At 44.0% G+C, this 19,876-nt stretch overlaps 1 protein-coding gene across 1 annotated transcript in view; it reads left to right on the plus strand.

The window, feature by feature from the left end:
• LOC132823041 (myosin-7-like) overlaps positions 1 to 19,876 on the plus strand; it is an 83,085-nt gene that overhangs the window by 12,244 nt on the left and 50,965 nt on the right. Inside the window, exons 10-19 of the mRNA XM_060836602.1 lie at positions 202 to 300; positions 4,978 to 5,081; positions 7,864 to 8,002; positions 8,477 to 8,595; positions 11,032 to 11,181; positions 12,129 to 12,299; positions 13,419 to 13,598; positions 13,781 to 13,913; positions 14,568 to 14,647; positions 18,619 to 18,706. Coding sequence (XP_060692585.1) covers positions 202 to 300; positions 4,978 to 5,081; positions 7,864 to 8,002; positions 8,477 to 8,595; positions 11,032 to 11,181; positions 12,129 to 12,299; positions 13,419 to 13,598; positions 13,781 to 13,913; positions 14,568 to 14,647; positions 18,619 to 18,706 — 1,263 coding nt within the window. The remainder of the gene's footprint in view (positions 1 to 201; positions 301 to 4,977; positions 5,082 to 7,863; positions 8,003 to 8,476; positions 8,596 to 11,031; positions 11,182 to 12,128; positions 12,300 to 13,418; positions 13,599 to 13,780; positions 13,914 to 14,567; positions 14,648 to 18,618; positions 18,707 to 19,876) is intronic.

Genomic DNA, 19,876 nt, shown 5'->3' on the forward strand with positions numbered 1-19,876 from the left:
AATTGTGACTAATTATTATAGATGAGCCATTGTCAAATGCTGCCATCACAACTCTCTGTTCTAGAAGGTAATATCAAGTTGCACTGTCTTTTCATCAGTTCCATTGTGTTCAAGACATTTCTAACTGCAGTTATCTGTTCAATGAAATTTGATGATATCTGAATGTACTGCTCTGTAATAATTCAAACCTCTAACTTTCAGATCTTCTAGAAAAATCTCGGGTAATCTTCCAACAGCCTGGGGAAAGGAGTTACCACATTTATTACCAGATCTTTTCTGGCAAAAAGCCTGAGCTCTTTGGTAAGTATGAATCAACACAAATTGACATTTTTCCCAAAAAAAACTTTGATCTGACACATGTACTGGAGATACAGTGAAAAGTATTGTTCTGTGTGCTATCCAGACAAATCATATCCTTCTTAAGTACATCAAGGTAATAGAACAGAATGCAGAATGTAATGTTACAGCTACAGGGAAGGTGGAGAGAAAGATAAATTCTAACATATGGGAGGTCTGTTCATAAATCTGATAACTGTAGGGAAGCAGCTGTTCTTCATCTGTTGGTACAAACATTTGTAAACACATCTCTTCAGCCCAATGGAAGGGGGTGGAAAGGAGTATAAGAGGGATGTGAGGGGGGTCTTTGATGATGTTGATTGCTTTCCTGATGAAGGGCTTATGCTCGAAACGTCGAATTCTCTATTCCTGAGATGCTGCCTAACCTGCTGTGCTTTGACCAGCAACACATTTGCAGCTGTGATCTCCAGCATCTGCAGACCTCATTTTTTACTCGATGCTTTCCTGATGCAGCAGGAAGTGTAAATAGAGTCACTGGATGGAAGGCAGGTTTGTGTGATGATCTGGGCTCTGTTCACAACTCTCTATAATTTCCTGCAGTCTTGGGTACAGCAATTGCCATACTGTGCTGTGATGCATCTGGATAGGATGCTTTCTATAGTCCATCTATGAAAATTGGTAAGAATCTTTGTGAACAAGCTGAATTTCTTTAGCCTCCTGAGGAGGTAAAGGTGTTAGTGTGCTTTCTTGACTGTGGTGTCGATGTGGATGGACCAGGATCGATTGTTGGGGATAGTGACTCCAAGGAACTTGAAGCTCTTTTTAGATTCCTTACCGTGTGGAAACAGGCCCTTCGGCCCAACAAGTCCACACCAACCCACTGAAGCGCAACCCACCCAGACCCATGCCCCTACATTTACCCCTTCACCTAACACCATTTAGCATGGCCAATTCACCTAACCTGCACATTTTTTTGTTTGGACTGTGGGAGGAAACCGGAGCACCCAGAGGAAACCCACGCAGACACGGGGAGAATGTGTAAACTCCACACACAGAGGCGCCTGAGGCGGGTCTCTGGCGCTGTGAGGCAGCAGTACTAACCACTGTGCCATCGTGCTGCCCATAACCCGCTCTTGACCATCTTCACCTCAGCACCATTGATACAGACAGGGGCATGTTCTCCACTCCATTTCCTGAAGTTGCTGGCACTGGACAGATTGTTGTCTTTACACCAGGCTATTTCTATCTCTTTCCTTTACTCTGTCTCATTGTTGATGAGATCTGACCCACTATGATGGCATCAACAGCAAACTTATAAATGGAGTTAGAGCAGAATTTGGTGACATGGTTGTGAGTGTATAAGGAGGATAGTAAGGGAATCTGGAAATTGAAATATTTTCCAGACAAATAACCTATCAGCTCTATGACCCTTAATTGGTGAGAGTGATAATGTGAGAGACACAGACAAGCAAATTTAACCCTTACTTTGGACATTGAGGTGGTCACAAGGGAGCGCTACGTGATAACTGACAATTGTGGCTATTTCTCCTCTGTAAAATGATCCCCAAAGATTCATATTCTGCTCACACTCACTGTCAACTTCACACTGAGCAATGGCTATTTAGATAAGAATATCTAATCCTAACCATGTCCAGTTACTCTGCAAGAATCTGGGGCCAGATTTTACAGGAGTCAGAAATCTAGTGACAAGGTCACATCTTAGCTTTAAAAAAAAATCACACTGAAGATTACCAAGTGTTTTGCTTTGTGAATTGAAGAAGGTGTTTGGTATGCTTTCCTTTATTGGTCAGAATATTGAGTACAGGAGTTGGGAGGTCATATTGAGGCTGTACAGGACATCGGTTAGGCCACTATTGGAATATTGCGTGCAATTCTGGTCTCCTTCCTGTCGGAAAGATGTGAAACTTGAAAGGGTTCAGAAAAGATTTACAAGGATGTTGCCAGGGTTGGAGGATCTGATCTACAGGGAGAGGCTGAACAGGCTGGGGCTGTTTTCCCTGGAGCGTCGGAGGCTGAGGGGTGACCTTATTGAGATTTACAAAATTATGAGGGGCATGGATAGGATAAATAGACAAAGTCTTTTCCCTGGGGTGGGGGAGTCCAGAACTAGAGAGCATAGGTTTAGGGTGAGAGGGGAAAGATATAAAAGAGACTTAAGGGGCAACTTTTTCATGCAGAGGGTGTTACGTGTATGGAATGAGCTGCCAGACGATGTGGTGGAGGCTGGTACAATTGCAACATTTAAGGGGTATTAGGATGGGTATATGAATAGGAAGAGTTTGGAGGGATATGGCCGGGTGCTGGCAGGTGGGACTAGATTGGATTGGGATATCTGGTCGGCATGGATGGGTTGGACCAAAGGGTCATTGTCCATGCTGTACATCTCTATGACTCTATGATTCTAATTGCAAGAGTGTGAGTTGAAAATGGTACCTTGATGAATGACAGAAACATGAGCCTCCCTCCTTAATCAATGGGGTTCCATTGGCAGTTAGGAAGGTAAATACAATGTTAACATTCATTTCAAATGGGCTAGAATACAAGAGCAGAGCTGTACTGCTGAGGCTGAATAAGGCTCTGGTCAGACACAGTTGGAGTATTATGAGCAGTTTTGGGCTCCATATCTAAGGAGGGATGTGCTGATGTTGGAGGGGGTCCAGAGGAGGTTCACAAGAATGATCCCAGTAATGAAGGGTTTGTCTTATAAGGAGCAGTTGAGGAATCTGGTTCTGTACACACTGGAACTTAGAAGGATGTGGAGGGTGGGTGGGTGGGGGGGGGGGGGGGGTGTGGGGAGGCGGGGGTGTGTGTGTGTGATGCTGATCTGAGGACATGGAGAAGATGTTTCCACCAGTAGGACAGACAAGGACCTGAGGGCAGAGCCTCAGAGTGAAGGGATGACCCTTCAGAACTGAGATGAGGAGGAATTTCTTCAGCCAGAGGGTGGTGACTCTGTGGAACTCATTGTTGCAGAGGGTTGTGGAGGCCAAGTCACTGAGTGTCTTTAAGGCAGAGATAGATCGGGTCATGATTAGTGGGGGGGGGGGCGGGGCAGTGGTTAAGGGTTACAGGGAGAAGGCAGGAGAATGGGGTTGAGAGACAGATCAACTGCGATTGAATGGTAGGAAGACGTGATGGGCCAAATGGTCTAATTCTACTCAGTTACTAATGGTCTTATTTAAAGATTAATAGTGAAAGAAGTGTAAATAGGGTGAATTTGTGATAAATTGGATACAGAAAGAGAAATAGAGAGAACAAAAGAAAGATGACATTGGGAAAGAAAAGAGACAAAATCATAAGGTTAAAAATTAAAGTGAAAACTTTTACACTATAAAATCACCAATAACCATTCATAACCTGAAGGAATGAGGCTCCAAATATAAATTGACTCTTTCTGTTAAAAATAGACTTTTAATACTTATTTTTACATTGTTTAAGGTAGGCTGGCCACTTTCAGGGAGCTATGGACTCAACCCCAAGATTCCTCTGTACATCAATGCTGTTCAGAGTCTTGTCATTAACTGCATATTTTTCTTTAACATTTGATTTCCTGAAATGCAGTATCTCACACTTACCTGGATTAAACTCCACTTGCTATTTCTCTGCCCATATCTGCATCTGAGCTATATCACACTGTATCCTTTGACAACCTTCTACACTATCTGCACTCTACCGATCTTTGTATCGTTTGCAAACTTACTAACCTACCCATCTACGTTTTCATCCAAGTCAGTTATATATATCTCTAAAAGCAGACATCTCAGTACGGATCCCTGCAGAACACCACTAGTCATGGTGTTTTTCCAGCCTAAATACACCCTTCCAATTTTGAGGTGGCACATTGGCTCACAGCGCCGGAGACCTGGGTTCAATTCCACACTTGGGTGACTGTTTGTGCAGAGTTTGCACATTCTCCCTGTGCCTGCATAGGTTTTCTCCAGATACTCCAGTTTCATTCCACAGTCCAAAGATATGCAGGTTAGGTGGATCAGCCAGGGAAAGGGTAATAGATTGACTCTGGGTGAGATGCTTTTCAGAAAGTCGGTGTGGACTTATTGGGCCAAATAGCACTTTTTCACACTGGAGGGATTGTATTCACCACTATACTCTGCCTTCTATGGCCAAGCCAAGTCTGAATCCACACGGCCAATTCACCATGGATCCCATTCATCTTAATCTTCTGGATGAGCCTACCATGAGGGACCTTGTCGAAAGCCTTACTAAAATTCATGTAGACGACATCCACTGCTCTACCCTCATCGATCACCTTTGTCACCTCCTTGAAAAATTCAATCCAGTTGGTAAGACATTATCTGCCCCGCACTAAGTCCTACTGACTGTCCAGAATTAGGCCATGCTTTTCCAAGTGCACATAAATCCTTTCCTCAGTATTTTCTCCAATAGCTTCTCAACCACCAATGTTTTGCAGTAAGTCTGACTCAGTGCATCACTACAACATTCCTCCCTTTAAATTCCAGTTCTCCCGTCATTTGATCAGCTCCAGAGTGCTAGACTAGCCTTAAAGTTCTGATCATTATGGTCTGGATTAAATGACTCTTTGGGCACAAAGCTGAGTCTGAAATCAATTAGATGTTAAGGAAATCCTCCCTGATTATCAGAAATTGCCTTTATCACTTATTTCAATGTCCTCTTTTCCAGACATGCTGCTGGTGAATAACAATCCTTTCGACTATCATTTCTGCTCACAAGGGGTAGTTACAGTCGATAATTTAGATGATGGGGAGGAACTGTCGGCAACTGATGTAAGTATTTCCTATTGGATTGCTCAAGCATTAAGCAAATTGCAAAGGCCAGACCCGAAAGCTCAGCCACAGTTATTCCCTGGTCTTCTTGAAATCCTCTACCTCCTAACTTTCCATATCATCAGCCAGCCAGGAAGCAGCCGAGGAGCAGGAATGAGGAGCTTATGCTCAAAATACTTTTAGATCTCCAGCGCATGCAGTCCTCATATTCTCCTTTCCAAATCATCAGCCAAGCTCCAGTCTTCCATTTCTTTTTAAAGTCCCTGAACGTGTTGCTTACTCCTAAGTCCATTCCCATGTTTTCTGAACTCCATACGTGGATCTTTCCAGTGAGGTTACTGCCACAATATCAAAACAATTCTAATCAAAGTCACAAATAACATCCTGTCTGACCGTGAAAGGGGCCAACCTTCCCTCCTGTGCCTGCAGATTTTGACCACCCCACCCTCTCCATTGTCATCTGACATGTATGTGGGTGTATGTGTGTGTGGGTGTTTGTGGCTATTTGTGGGTGTGGCTGTGGGTGTGTGTCTGTGGCTGTGTGTGGGTGTGGAGGGTGTGTCTGTATCTGTGACTGTGTGTGGGTGTGGAGGGTATGTGTGTAGATGTGGGAGGGTGTTTGTGTGTCTGTGTGTGTGTCTGTGGCTGTGTGTGGTTATGGGAGAGTGTGTCTGTGTCTGTGGCTGTGTGTGGGTCTGTGGCTGTGTGTGGGTGTGGGTGGGTGTGGGAGGGTGTGTGTCTGTGGCTGTGGCTGTGTGGGTATGGGAGGGTGTGTGTGTTTGTCTGTGGCTGTGTATGGGTGTGGGTGTGGGTGTGGGAGGGTGTGTCTGTCTGTGGCTGTGTGTGGGTGTGGGTGTGGGAGGGTGTGTGTGTGTTTCTGTGGCTGTGTGTGTGTGTGTGTGTGGGAGGGTGTGTGTGTGTGTGTGTCTGTGGCTGTGTATGGGTGTGAGTGTAGGAGGGTGCATCTGTCTGTGGCTGTGTGTGGGTGTGGGAGGGTGTATCTGTGTCTGTGGCTGTGTGTAGGTATGGGAGGGTGTGCGTGTGTGTCTGTGGCTGTGTGTGGGTGTGGAAGGGTGTGTGTCTGTGGCTGTGTGTGGGTGTGGGAGGGTGTGTGTTTGTCTGTGGGTGTGTGTGTCTATCTGTGTCTGTGTGTGGGTGTGGAGAAAGTGAGGTCTGCAGATGCTGGAGATCAAAGCTGAAAATGTGTTGCTGGAAAAGCGCAGCAGGTCAGGCAGCATCCAAGGAGCAGGAAATTCAACGTTTCGAGCATAAGCCCTTCTTCAGGAATGGTGTGGGTGTGGGTGAGATATGGTGGATGGGGGTGGATGCTGTCACTCAGTTCCATCCTTACCTACCCAATTGCAGCCAGAAAATTGCTTGCAATAGTTTCTCTTCCTGTTCTGACATCATTCCGCTAATGTTCCGTGAAATATCTTGGGATTTCCGTCTATATTATATGCTCTACATGAATACATGGTAAAATTACAAGTGGAATTTTCAAAATAATCTTTGCGATCTGTTTTTTTAAACAGAGATTTGGCATTTGCATCTCAGTCATCAATCCCATATCCAAGTACACATCATGTATTGCTAGATAGGAGGGAGTCCTTTCACCCCTTAATCCTATTCTGCTATTCAGGGATATCGTGACTGATCATACTTCAACACAACTGATGCACTGTGGTTCCCTATCCTCTCATACAAACAATGTTTGACAACAAATGTGTCACTTGGTAAAACAGGCAGATTTGTCTTGGATGGTGTAAAATGTCTTGAGTGTTGTTGAGGCTGCACCTATCCAGACAAGTGAGGAATATTCCATCACACTCCCAACTTGTTTCATAGATGTTGGACAGGCTTTGGGAAGTTAGGAGTCAAGATTAGAGTGAGGAGCAGGAAAATCGACGTTTTGGGCAGGAGTCTTTCCTGCTCCTCGGATGCTGCCTGACCTGCTGCGCTTTTCCAGCAACACTCTAATCTTGACTCTAATCTCCAGCATCTGCAGTCCTCACTTTTGTCTTTGGGAAGTTAGGAGGTGAGTTACTTGCCACAATATTCCTAGTCTCTGACCTACTGTTGTGGCACTGTGTTTATATGACTAAAAACACAGGAAGTGCTAGAGAAACTCAGCAGTGCTGGCAAATTTTGTGGAGAGAAAACATAATAGGAAGTGGGGTGTGGGGATGGGTAGAAGACATGGAAGGAAGTGTGTCAGACTGTCAAATTATTGAACTCAATATTGAGTCCTGAAGACTGCAAGGCCCCCAAGTGGGAAATGGGACGCTGTTCCTCCAGCTTGTGCTGAGGCTTGTTTCATCATTCTTGTTTTAAATCAATAACTCAGTGATGGTGAAGTTGTTGAATATCAAGAGGCGGTGGTTGGACTCTCCCTTGTTAGAGATGGTCATTACCTGACATTGTGTGGCATGAATATTACATGTGCCACTTGCCAGGCCAAGCCTGGATGTTGTCTAGGTCTCGCTGCATTTGAACATCAGTATCTGAGGAGTTGTAAATGCTGCTGGACATTGTTCAATTATCGGTGAACATCTCCACTTCTGACCTTATGATGGAGGGAAGGTCGTTGCTGAAGCAGCTGAAGACAGTTGGGTTCAGGATAAACAAATGGTCAATTTGTGCTGCCAATCCTGAGTGAATATTAGCACCTAAACAAGTCCACAGAAGGTCATAGTGTGACTAAGCAATGGAACACAGTCCGAGAATGACACAGTGATAAATATAACAAGGAAGAAGCCTTGACACTTGTTTCTGCTTTGACTAGCATGCCATGGACATTCTGGGCTTCGAGACGGAAGAGAAATACGGCTGTTACAAAATTGTTGGATCGATCATGCACTTTGGAAACATGAAGTTCAAACAGAAACAACGGGAGGAGCAGGCAGAGCCAGATGGCACTGAAAGTAAGTCCCTGTCCCCAAATAATCACTGCCAGGGAACTTACAGCATGGGATTAGATACAGAGTAATGCTTCCTCTACTCTGTTCTCATCAAACACTCCCAGGACAGGGACAGTATAGGGTTAGATACAGATTAAAATTGAAGTGGTGGGAGGATGGGGATGTTGGAAGGGGGTGGATTTTGGGAAGGAGTTTCTGTCTCTGGGAGGGGAAGATTGGGGTGTTGGGAAAGAGGGTGTTGACCCTGAGGCGAGGCTCTGCGCCATGTTGGGATGAGGTTGTGAGGGGTCTGCTGGCTCTCACAATAATGGTGAGCGTGTGTTCCCAGGGTAACGGTGAGCATGTGTTCCCAGGATAACGGTGAGCATGTGTTCCTATGGTGATGGTGAGTGTGTATTCCCAGGGTAATGGTAAACGTGTGTTCCCATGACAACTGTGAGTGTGTGTTCCCACAGTAACGGTTAGTCTGTGTTTCAGATGCTGATAAAGCTGCCTATCTGATGGGATTGAGCTCTGCTGATCTCCTGAAGGCCCTTGTTCACCCTCGAGTTAAAGTCGGCAATGAGTATGTGACCAAGGGACAAACAGTTGCCCAGGTGGGATTTCATACTGTCCAGCTTCAGAGTCCCCATTATCAAAAATAAACAGTTTACTTTTCTCTCTGCTTTGGACTCTCCAAATTGCTTGGGGCATCAAAAAGATGAAAAAGTGATAAACACCCCAAACCTGCACCCCACCCCCGCCTCACTCCCCCTCACTGTCCTCTCACTCCCTTCCCCAACATCTTCAACCCTCCCTTCAGTGCTGGTTTTCTTTGGCTTTAGTCAGACCAAACGCAGACTCAAGGACAGGTTCATGGAACATTTATACTCCGTGAGCACTAACTAACCTGACCTTATGGTTATCATCAACGTTAATGCCCCTCCCCACTCTCCCAGCGACATGTCCATCCTTGGCCTCTTCCATTGTTAGAGTGAGGCCAAATGTAAACTGGAGGAACAACACCTGATAGTTCGCCTGGGGTGCTTACAACTCAATGGCCTCCACATCGACTTCACCAGCTTCTAAATCCCTCCTCCCCCAGCCTTATCCCATGTCTGGCCCCATCTCTCCTCCTCACCTCCCCTGACCTGACCGAACCTGTCCATCTTCCTACTCACCTATCTGCTCCACCCTTCTCACTGACCAATCACAATCATCCCCTACCTGCACCTACCTACCACCATCACTACCCTTCCCCCAGCCCTACCTCCCTCCTAATTATTTCTGGGCTCCTCTCCCACTCCCCAGTCCTGATGAAGGGGTTCAGCCCGAAAGGTTGATCCTCCTGCATCTCAGATGCTGTCTGCACTGTTGCACTTTTCCAGTTTCACATCAAATGACTCTGACTTCCTTGCTGTCTTCTGATCAATTGGGTCAATGGGCTGAGGAGTGGCAGATTAAGGTTAATTTGGATAAAAGCAAAGTATTGCATTTTGTTGAAACAAACAAGGACAGAATTTATACAATTAATGGTCGGGCCCTGGGTAATGTTGTCGTCAGAGACACCTAGGGGTTCATGTACATAATTCTTTGACGTTTGTGTCACAAGTAGACTGGGTGATTAAGAAGGGATTTAGCGCACTTGCCTTCTGTGCTCAGACCTTTGAGTATAGGAGTTGGAATATCATATTAAGGTTGTACAGGACATTGGTAAGATCTCTTCTGGATAATTGTGTCCAGTTCTGGTCACCCTGTTATAGGAAGGATATTATTAAATTGGAGAAGGCTCAGAAAGATTTACTAGGATGTTGCTGGGAATAGAGAGTTTCAGTTATAAAAATAGGGTGAACAGGCTGGGACTTTTTTCACTGGAACATAGGAGATTGAGGCCTGACCTTATAGAGGTTTATAAAATAATGAGGGACACGATAAAGTGAATGACAGGTGTCTTTTCCCTAGGGTGGGGGAATTTAAAACTAGGGGGCATATCTTTAAGTTGAGAAGAGAAAGATTCAAAAAAGACATGAGGAGCAACATTTTACACAGAGGGTGACTCATGTGTGGAATGAACTTCCAGAGGAAGTGGTAGGTGGAAGTACAGTTACAATGTTTAAAAGATATTTAGTTAAGTATACGAATGAGGAATGTTTGGAGGGAGATGGGCCAAGTGCAGGCAAGTGAAACTAATTTAGTTTGTGATTATGATCAGCAGGGTTTGTTTTATGTTGTATGACTCTATGACTGCAGAGCAGAAGGAGGCCATGTGACCCAGCAATCTGCAGTGTAAATGGATTGGGTCCCAGTCTCCCCCTGCTTCCCCATCACCAAGCAAACCTTGATCTCTCCAAGTGGTTTTTGGAAGCCTTGATTGAGTTTGCCATAACCATGAACCCTGACCTTACTCATCAGCCTGTCATGTAACACTTTCTCAAACACCTTCTGGAAATCCATGTACACCACATCAACAGCATTACCCTCATCAACACTCTCTGTTACCTCATCATAAACTTCAGCAACTCAATTAAATATTGTTTTCTGTTAAATCCATGTTAGTGTTCCTTAATTAATCTACATTGGTCCAATGGTCTGGTAATTTTGCTGTGAATGATCACTTTGATCTTAAGCCTTTCCCACTGCAGAGACTCAACGACTGGCCTGCAGTTGCTGAGTTTTACCTAACACTCCAACACATTTTTGAATTTGGATGGAATATTTGCAATTCTCCAGTTATCCAGCAGCAGCCCTGTTCTTAAGTGGGATTCGAACTGCTGGAGAAATTCAGTAGGTATGGTAGTGTCCATAGAGAGAGAAACAGTTAATGTTTTGAGGCCAATACTTGAAACATAAATCCTGTTTCTGCAGCAATTTCTGTTTTGTTTCCATTCTTCAGAATCTGCAGTTTTAGTTTTGTTGAGGATTGGATGATTACCAGCGAATCAGAAGTTCCATCCTGAACTGCCTCAGTATTTTTGTGTCTGAACTGGGTCTGAATGATTTATCGATCTAGGGAAGGTTTGCTATTCCTGAGATGTCACTTTCTTTTCCTTCAGGTAATCTACGCTGTGGGTGCCCTTGCCAAAGCTACTTATGATCGAATGTTTAAGTGGCTGGTTTTACGCATTAACAAGACCTTGGATACTAAATTATCCAGGCAGTTCTTCATTGGAGTGTTGGACATTGCAGGCTTTGAGATATTTGACGTGAGTCTCAAACAACATTAATAATTCATTTCTGTGCTTCTCTAGTAAAATAGAAAACATAGAGGCAACAGAGTAACCATGGTTTAGAAAATGCAGGGAACTGATAATTCCTTCAACAAATACTTTTTCCAAAAACTCAACATCCTGATTGAAAAGAGAATTTGAAATTACCTCAACTGAGTATTCAAACTCTGGCAAAGAGCCAGGAGTAGACAGAATGGGCTCAATGGCCTCATGCTGTCAACGCCACTGGATCCATATTCCGATCAATCAGACAGCTGCTTCATTTTGCTCATGTTTGCATGTCTGGCTTTGGGTGACAGGAGTGTTAAAGGTGCCCCTACCACCATCAGCAACCCCCTAGCACTCTCTCTCTCTCTCTCTCTCTCTCTCGAAGACACAGCTGTCACACCCTAAGCCACAGCATATTAGAATCTACAGATAATAAGTTGAGTTATCTCCCTTTGTCACAAAGTACCAGGTATGGAGATTACACAATGAATAATTATTAAATTTCTCTTTGTCTGTCTCTCTCTATATCCATCCATCCCTCTCTCTGTTCGTCTCTTTCTCTCCTTTTTCTCTTTTTACCTAATTCATTCTGTCCATCCCTTTATTCTTTCACTCCCATTCTCTGTCTCCCTCTTTCCCTCTTTCAATTCTCTCCCTCCCTCTGTCTCATCATCCTTCCTTCTCTCTTCCACTCTCTCCCCCTCTCTCTCTTGCCCCTATCTTTCTCTGTCTCCTGTCTCTCCCTGCCACTCCCTCTCTTTCTATCTTTCTTTCCCCCTCCTTCCACCTGCTCCTTTCCCTCTCCCTCCCTCCTCTCTCTCCTTCCCTCCCCTTCTCTCCCCTACTGCTCCCCTCTCCCCTGCTATCTCTCTTATCTGCCTCTCACCATCGCCCTCTCTCTCTTGCCCTCTTTCTCCTTCTCTCTGGTCCGACAGTATAACAGTTTCGAGCAGCTCTGCATCAACTTTACGAATGAGAAACTGCAACAGTTTTTCAACCACCACATGTTTGTGTTGGAGCAGGAAGAGTACAAGAGGGAAGGTATCGACTGGGTCTTCATTGATTTTGGCCTCGATCTTCAGGCTTGTATCGATCTGATTGAAAAGGTAGAAACTTTCACAAAACATTCATCCCTTTCAGCTAAACGACAGCAGGTCATTGTTGGACAATCAATATCATTCACAGACAATTCACTGTGATTTTGAGCATTTTGTGTGGAAAATCATTCTTTCAGATGACAGATGACAGCCTAGGCTTGATCCATCACCCTCCCTATTCCTGGATCACAGAAATCTCAGCGAGTCCCTTTCCCTAAACCCTGTGCTCATTCACGGACACTGGCTACTACTCATAAAATCTCACCAATCAAAACTTAGCAGCCTTCTTTACTCATGTCACAGTGGCCACCCCTCCCTATCTCTGTCACCTTCTCTGGACCCTACACCCCTCCCTATCTTTGTAACTTCCTCTGGCCCTTACGCATCTCCTTATCTCTGTAACATTCTCCAGCCTCTACACCCGTCCGTATCTCTGTAACCTCCTCCAGACTCTACACCTCTGCCTACCTCTGTAACTTCCCCCAGTCTGCACCCTCTCGCTATCTCTGTAAACCCTTCCAGCCCCTATAGCCCTATATCACCTCCTCTAATTCTGCACAAGGCTAATTGTTTAACCATGGGGAGAAAGTGAGGTCTGCAGATGCTGGAGATCAGAGCTGAAAATGTGTTGCTGGAAAAGCGCAGCAGGTCAGGCAGCATCCAAGGAACAGGAGATTCGATGTTTCAGGCATAAGCCCTTCTTCAGGAACCCTTCCCGAATCTCCTGTTCCTTGGATGCTGCCTGACCTGCTGCGCTTTTCCAGCAACACATTTTCAGCGCTAATTGCTTAACCATGGCTGCTCATGCAACCAACTACTTAAGTTTCCAACCGCTAGATCTCCCTGAGTATCTCCACCTCTGCCTGGATTTCTGTCCCTGAGACCTGCCACCAATTCTCTCCCTCTCTCCCTTTCTCTCTTTCTCTGCCTTTCCTCCACCAATGAAAATGCAGTTCAATCTCAGCCGGGTGAAACGTGCTGGAGCATAATCAGGAGGGATAATCTTGGTTCTGGACAGGGCCAGGACAGTGACAGGAATCAACTCCTGGGAAATATTTGAAAGGGAGGGAGTTGGTGAGGAAGAGGGCTGTCCATTCTGATTGTCGACTGATTTTGTGTTTGATGCAGCCATTGGGCATTCTATCGATCCTGGAGGAGGAGTGTATGTTCCCGAAAGCCACTGACATGTCATTCAAAGCAAAACTGTATGACAATCACTTGGGGAAATCGCCCAATCTCCAGAAACCACGGCCTGACAAAAAACGCAAATATGAGGCTCATTTTGAGTTGGTTCATTACGCTGGAGTGGTAAGTGTGAGAAATGTATGTTTGAGAGTGTGTCCAAGTGAGGAGAGAGTAAACACTTGGTAAATTGAGACTGACCGCACATTAATTTTATATCTTTAATTTAACATCATCTCCATAAGGAGAGAAACAGAATTTTTTGTGGTTGGTTTTGAGATTCAGATTTAATTTGAATTTTCCCACAGGTCCCTTACAATATTATTGGATGGCTCGACAAAAACAAGGACCCGTTAAACGAGACTGTGGTGGCAATTTTCCAGAAATCTTCAAACAAACTGTTGGCAGCTTTGTATGAAACATACGTCAGTGCTGAAGCAGGTGCATTTTTGAAAATTTGTAAAATTGGGACTTTTTTTAAACAGGCTCCTTCAGATTAAAATTTTTCTTTAATTAGTGCAATGACATTCATCAACCCTGACCCTGCTCCTGATACTAGTCCCAAACCTGAACTCAAAACACCAGCCCTAATTCTCTCTCTGGTTTTGACTCTAAACCCTGACCTTGAGATTGACCTTTAAGATCCTGAGCTCTAACTACTGACCCAATCCTGATCCCAAAATAGGATATGAACGCCTGACCCCAAATCCCAATGTTGACTTCTGAGCCTGATCTTAATGGTCCTTATCATCAGCAGCTCGGAGAGGTTACAGTTTGAGTCAGTTGCAGATCTCTGTCCTCTGATTCCTTGTTGGTCAAGAAATAGAGGAATGAACTGATTCCCAAGATTTTAACCCAGAATCAATATGAATCAATTTTAATTAAGTTTTAAGACAAGCCGTAGCCTAGCCTCTTATTGGTGACTGTTTTGGTCTTTCTGTTTTTTTAAGCCAGTGACTCAATATCTAATTCACTTCATTCAGACTGACCCAGGGTTATCCTAGGCTGGGTTTCCTGTTATAAGCAGTTGCATACACAGATAGATAGCCCTCGAATGGATAATTTATTATTTTTAATTTTCTCTCTTCATTCCAGCCATGGAGCAGAGCAAGACTGGCCAAAAGGAAAAACGCAAGAAAGCTGCCTCTTTCCAGACTGTCTCTCAGTTACATAAAGTAAGTCTCCTCTGTTTCTTTCAATCCAGCATCAAATCGGCCTCTTGTACGTCTCCCAGCCAGTCAAATGTTAGCCACCCTGTCAGGGTAAAGACTGGCCTGCTGTCTACCAGATGCAGCTGGCAGAATTCTGAGATTCCTTTCACAGCAAACAGTGTAACTTGGCGAGACATGACCCCACCAATACCGATAGGACAATGAAAATTGTAATTTCCACCTTAGAGAATCTTGGATTGAAATATGAAGCTTTGCTCATAGTTTGTTATTAAATAATCTAAAATTCAGCATATTTAATAATGGGGGCAGTTTGAATCTGTGCTACAGGTAGGGAAATGGATAGAGTTGGGAGCAATGTTGGTTTAAAGATCTCTCTCTTATGACCCGGAAATATTGGATATGATTTAAAAAACAGCATTCTGCCTGATTCCAAACTTCAGGAAAATGGTCCCTTTCTGCTAATTCAAATTCCCTTCATTGAAATGATCAAATATTTTTAAATTCTACTTCCAGGTTTGCAGATTACTCTATAATTCACTTTTTTTCATTCAAATTATGAGGTTTTGAAATGATTTTGTAGAAAGCTTGCTCAGATTTGATGAAGTGGCTGAATAGCAGAGTGTGAGTCTCTGTGTCTTGATCAGAAACAGAGTCAGATGATATATTCTTTCTTGGAATATTTACTGTCATAATTTGTACTTTCTAATCTGTAAAAACACAAACGCGAGGCAAAGATAGACAATTCCAAAAAAAAATCTGCCATTGCACATGTCACAAGATAAGGTTTCTTGACAGTTATTGGATTTTAACCCCATTAAGACAGTGAAGATCCCCCTAAATAGACAGAGCACGGATATACAGAACTCTCTCAAGGCCTGTTATCTACTGCATTGATATTATTCATATGTATTCCCAAAACTGTCTAACCCTGACTGTTCAGTTTATCAGGTCCCAGTTGGGTCTGAGTTCTGCATTTAAAGTCAATGGTAACATTTATTTCTAATCTCATTCTCCAATGAGCAGAAGTGTAGGCTTTTCAGCCAACAATTAACCCTGAACTCAGGAGCCAAAGCCCTCAGCAGCATTGATAACACTATGCCCTCTCCCAAGAGGGAGAGAGATGGACAGACATATAAACAGAGGGAGAGAGAGAGAGAGAGAGAGAGAGAGAGGCACCCTCTCCCACTTGTTTCCAAAGCAGTGTTTACAGTGAATGAGATTCTTCAAAATGAATTAAAATCGTTTCCTCAGGTGCGTTTATGGAAAACCATTCACATCATGTGGTAGGTAAGCCTAACATCTGTGGTGGATAAGTTACTTGAGAAGATTCTGAGAGACAAGATATACATGCATTGGGAAAGACAGGGTTTGATAAGGAGCAGTCAGCATGGGAGATCATGCCTCACAAATTTGTTCGAGTTCTTTGATGAAGTGAACAGGAAGGTAAATGAGGGCAGGGTGGTGGATGTAATCTGTAAGGACTCAGTGGGACCTTTGCTAAGGTTCCACATGGTAGGATGCTCTGGAAGGTTAGATCACAGGGAATCCAAGAAGCGCTGGCAAATTGGATACACTTGGCTTGATGATAGGAAGCAAAGGGCAATATTGGAAGGATGCTTTTTGGACTTGAGTACCTCAGGGATCAGTGCTGGGCCCATTACTGTTTGTTATCTCTATCGATGTTTTGGATGAGAATATACAAGGCATGATTAATAAGTTTGATGTCCTGATGAAGAGCTTATGTTCAAACATCAACTCTCCTGCTCCCTGGATGCTGCCTGACCGGCTGTGCTTTTTCAACACCACACTCTTTGATCCCCAGCATCACTTTCTCCTAAATGATTAGTAAGCTTGCAGATGGCACTAAAATAGGTGGTATTGTGGACAGAGAGGAAGGTTCTCAGAAATTGCAGCAGGATCTTGATCAGCTGGGGAAGTGGGCCGAGAAACAGCAAATGGAGTTTAATGTAGGTAAGTGTGAGGTCTTGCATTTTGCAAAGTCAAATCAAGGTCGGAGCTCCATGGTGAATGGTAGGGCCGTAAGGGCTGTAGTGGAACAGAGGGACCTTGGAGTTCAGGTGCACAGTTCCCTGAAAGTGGAATCTCAGGTAGACAGGGCAGTGAAGAAGGCTTTTGGAGCACTGGCCTTCATCAGTCAGTGCACTGAGTATAGAAGTTAGAAAGTTATGTTGCAGTTGTACAGGACACTGGTGAGGCCGCACTTAGAGCAATTTGTTCAGTATTGGTCACATAGGAAGAATGTTATCAAAGTGGAAATAGTGCAGATGAAATTTACAAGGACGTTGCCAGGACTCAACAGTCTGAGCTATAGGGAGAGGTTGGACAAGCGAGGACTTTTTTCTTTAGAGCGTAGAAGACTGAGGTGGGACCTTATAGAGGTGTGTAAGATCACGAGAGGCATGGATAGGGTGAATGCACTGAATCTTTTTCCCAGAGTTAGAGGGCATCAGTTTAAGGTTAGAGGGGAAAGGATAAAAGTGAATTTGAGGGGCAACTTTCTTTACACAGAGGGTGGTATGCATATGGAATGAGCTGCCAGCGGAAGTGGTTGAAGTGGGTCCATGAAGAACATTTAAAAGGCATGTGGACAAATACATGGATAAGAAAAGCGTTAGAAGGATATGGGCCAAGTGAAGGGAATTGAGATTAGCGTGGATGGACATCATGGTCAGCATGGACCAGTTTGGGCCAAAGGGCCTGTCTCTGTGCTGGAGGACTCCATGACTGTATCAGCCACAAACAGCCCTGCCTCTGTCTGTCTCTGTGTCTCTCTGTCCCTCTCTCACACACACACATACACACACTGTAATGTGTGAATACTGATCAGTATTTTGCTCAAAAAGTAAATACATCATCAGTAGAAGTGATGAACTTCATCATGTGAGAGTTGTGTGAATTGACTCAGTCAGACAATGAAACCAGAGCTTTCCTGGAACACTGCCATTTTCCATTTAAAACCTCCCTTTAGTGGTCAGTGTCACAATCTTAGTCCCTTTATTGAGAATCAGTAACTGCCCACATATCTCGTGCTTTGATCAGTAGATACCAGACATGGCTTCCGACCTTTACTCCCCAGCAGTTGTACAGATCATCCCAGTCTTACCCATTTGCTAAGACCTCTTGGAGGCAGCTTGGCTCAGTGGGAATACTGGGATTGAAGATGGATGATATTAAATGGCCTAAAAGCCTTCTTCATCCGAACTAACCTAATGATTGCTTTCTGAACTGACAATGAGATGAAGGTAGTTAAGACTTGCAGTGATGTTTAGCTAATTTATGAATGAACATCACTTTAAGTCTGTGCTATCTTTCTATCTCACTATCTGCTGAAGGGTAAAATGTGGTAAGTACAGAAAGATATGATGGTTGGACAAATCCCGACGGGCAAAACTGTAATTTCATCTCAATAATCGCAACCTGATCCCAAATCTGATATGTATCCATTTGCAATTAATAGAGCTCTGGACAACCAGAGAAATATCACAACATCACCCACTAAACTTGAAAAATCCCTATTAACCAGAGAGATTCTTAGCAGAGGACTTTTTATTAACCAGAAAGACTTCCCCATTAACTGCAGCATTCCCTGTAAACCAGACAAACTCTTCTATTAACCACAGGAAATGTTCTTTTAACCAGAGAATTTCCTATTAACCAGATAGAATCCTGTATTAACTAGAAGATTCCTTATTAACCAGGCAGAGTCTATATTAAGTACATGCTTGCACAAGTGAGGTGGTGACCTCACAGTCTCAGCATGAGTCAGGGATCAGGGTGGGTGGGAAGGTCAAGATAGCAGAAAGTTTGGGGAAGAGTGATTCTGGCTTGTTTCTGTCTGAAAGATGGATTGTTAGGAATAGAATTGTTCAGCAGATTCTGCTGCTAAACTTGTCAAGTGTGACTGGTTAAAGAAGCTGACTGGTGTCACAATGTTTCTTCTCTCATTGCTTTAGGAGAATCTCAACAAACTGATGACCAACCTGCGATCCACTCAGCCTCACTTTGTGCGATGCATCATTCCCAATGAAACCAAGACTCCAGGTACTTGCTCTATTCATACTTTTTCTAGATTGTTCTCTAGATGCATTTCTGACGGAGCTTTGAGGGTTTCTTGGCTAGGGACTGACCAATGGGACATTTCTCACCCCATGACCTCTCTCTGTCCACTTCTGTGAACACAATGAGTCATACTCACTCCTCTCCCAGGGGAGATCAAGGGAGTTTTCCACAATGTCCTGACCAATACACAGCCCTCAACCAACAAACTAAAAGAGATGATCAAATTCTTGCTGTTTGTGTGAACTTGCTGTGCACATTTTGGCTGCAATACAACAACAACTGCACAGTAACAGTTTTTAATGAGATGTAAAGCATTTTGTGACATGGAAACGTAAGAAAAGAGGTGTGGGAGTAGGTCATTTGGTTCCCTGAGCCTGGTCCACCATTTGTTATGATCATGACTGATTATCCAACTGAATAGTCTGTTCTGCTTTGTTTACACCATACCCTTTGATCTCTTTAGGCCCAAGTACTGTATCCAATTCTTCCTTGAAAACATTCAGTGTTTTGGCCTAGACTGTTTTCTGAGGTAGTGAATTCCCCAGGCTCCCCACTCTCTGGGTGAAGACATTTCTCCCCATTTCTGTCCTAAATGGAATCCTCAGACTGTGACCTCTGATTTCATCGTGAAGTCATGATGATGTTATATAAAAATAAACAAGGGAACAAAAGAGATGTCCTTCAGTCCTCCAAGCCTGTGCCCATCATCATGCCCTAACTAAACTAAAAAACAAACGTTCTGCCCTTATTTAGTCCACACCCCTCTATTCCCTCTCTATTCATGTAACTATCCAGATGCCTCTTAAATCTGCCAACGTGCCTGCATCCACCACCTCTTCTAGAAGTGCCTTCCAGGCTTTTACAATTCTCTGCGTGAAAACTTCCCTTGTACATCTCCCTTAAACTTTCCCTCTCTCCTCTTGAACCTGTGCCCCTTTGTAATTGAAACTGCAAACCTGGGAAAAAGCCTCTGTCTGTCCACCCTATCTATGCCTCTCATAATTCTGTAGGCCTCACTCAGCTACTGTTTCCAGTGAAAACAATCCTAACCTTTTAAAACTTTCCTCTTAAAGCCTTAGTTTGTGATGAGATCACTAATTCCTGAGACAACCATGGCTGTTGTGACCTTTCACCCCAGTCAGAGATCAAACC

This window comes from Hemiscyllium ocellatum, chromosome 15 (assembly GCF_020745735.1).
Source record: "Hemiscyllium ocellatum isolate sHemOce1 chromosome 15, sHemOce1.pat.X.cur, whole genome shotgun sequence".
Lineage (NCBI taxonomy): Eukaryota > Metazoa > Chordata > Chondrichthyes > Orectolobiformes > Hemiscylliidae > Hemiscyllium > Hemiscyllium ocellatum.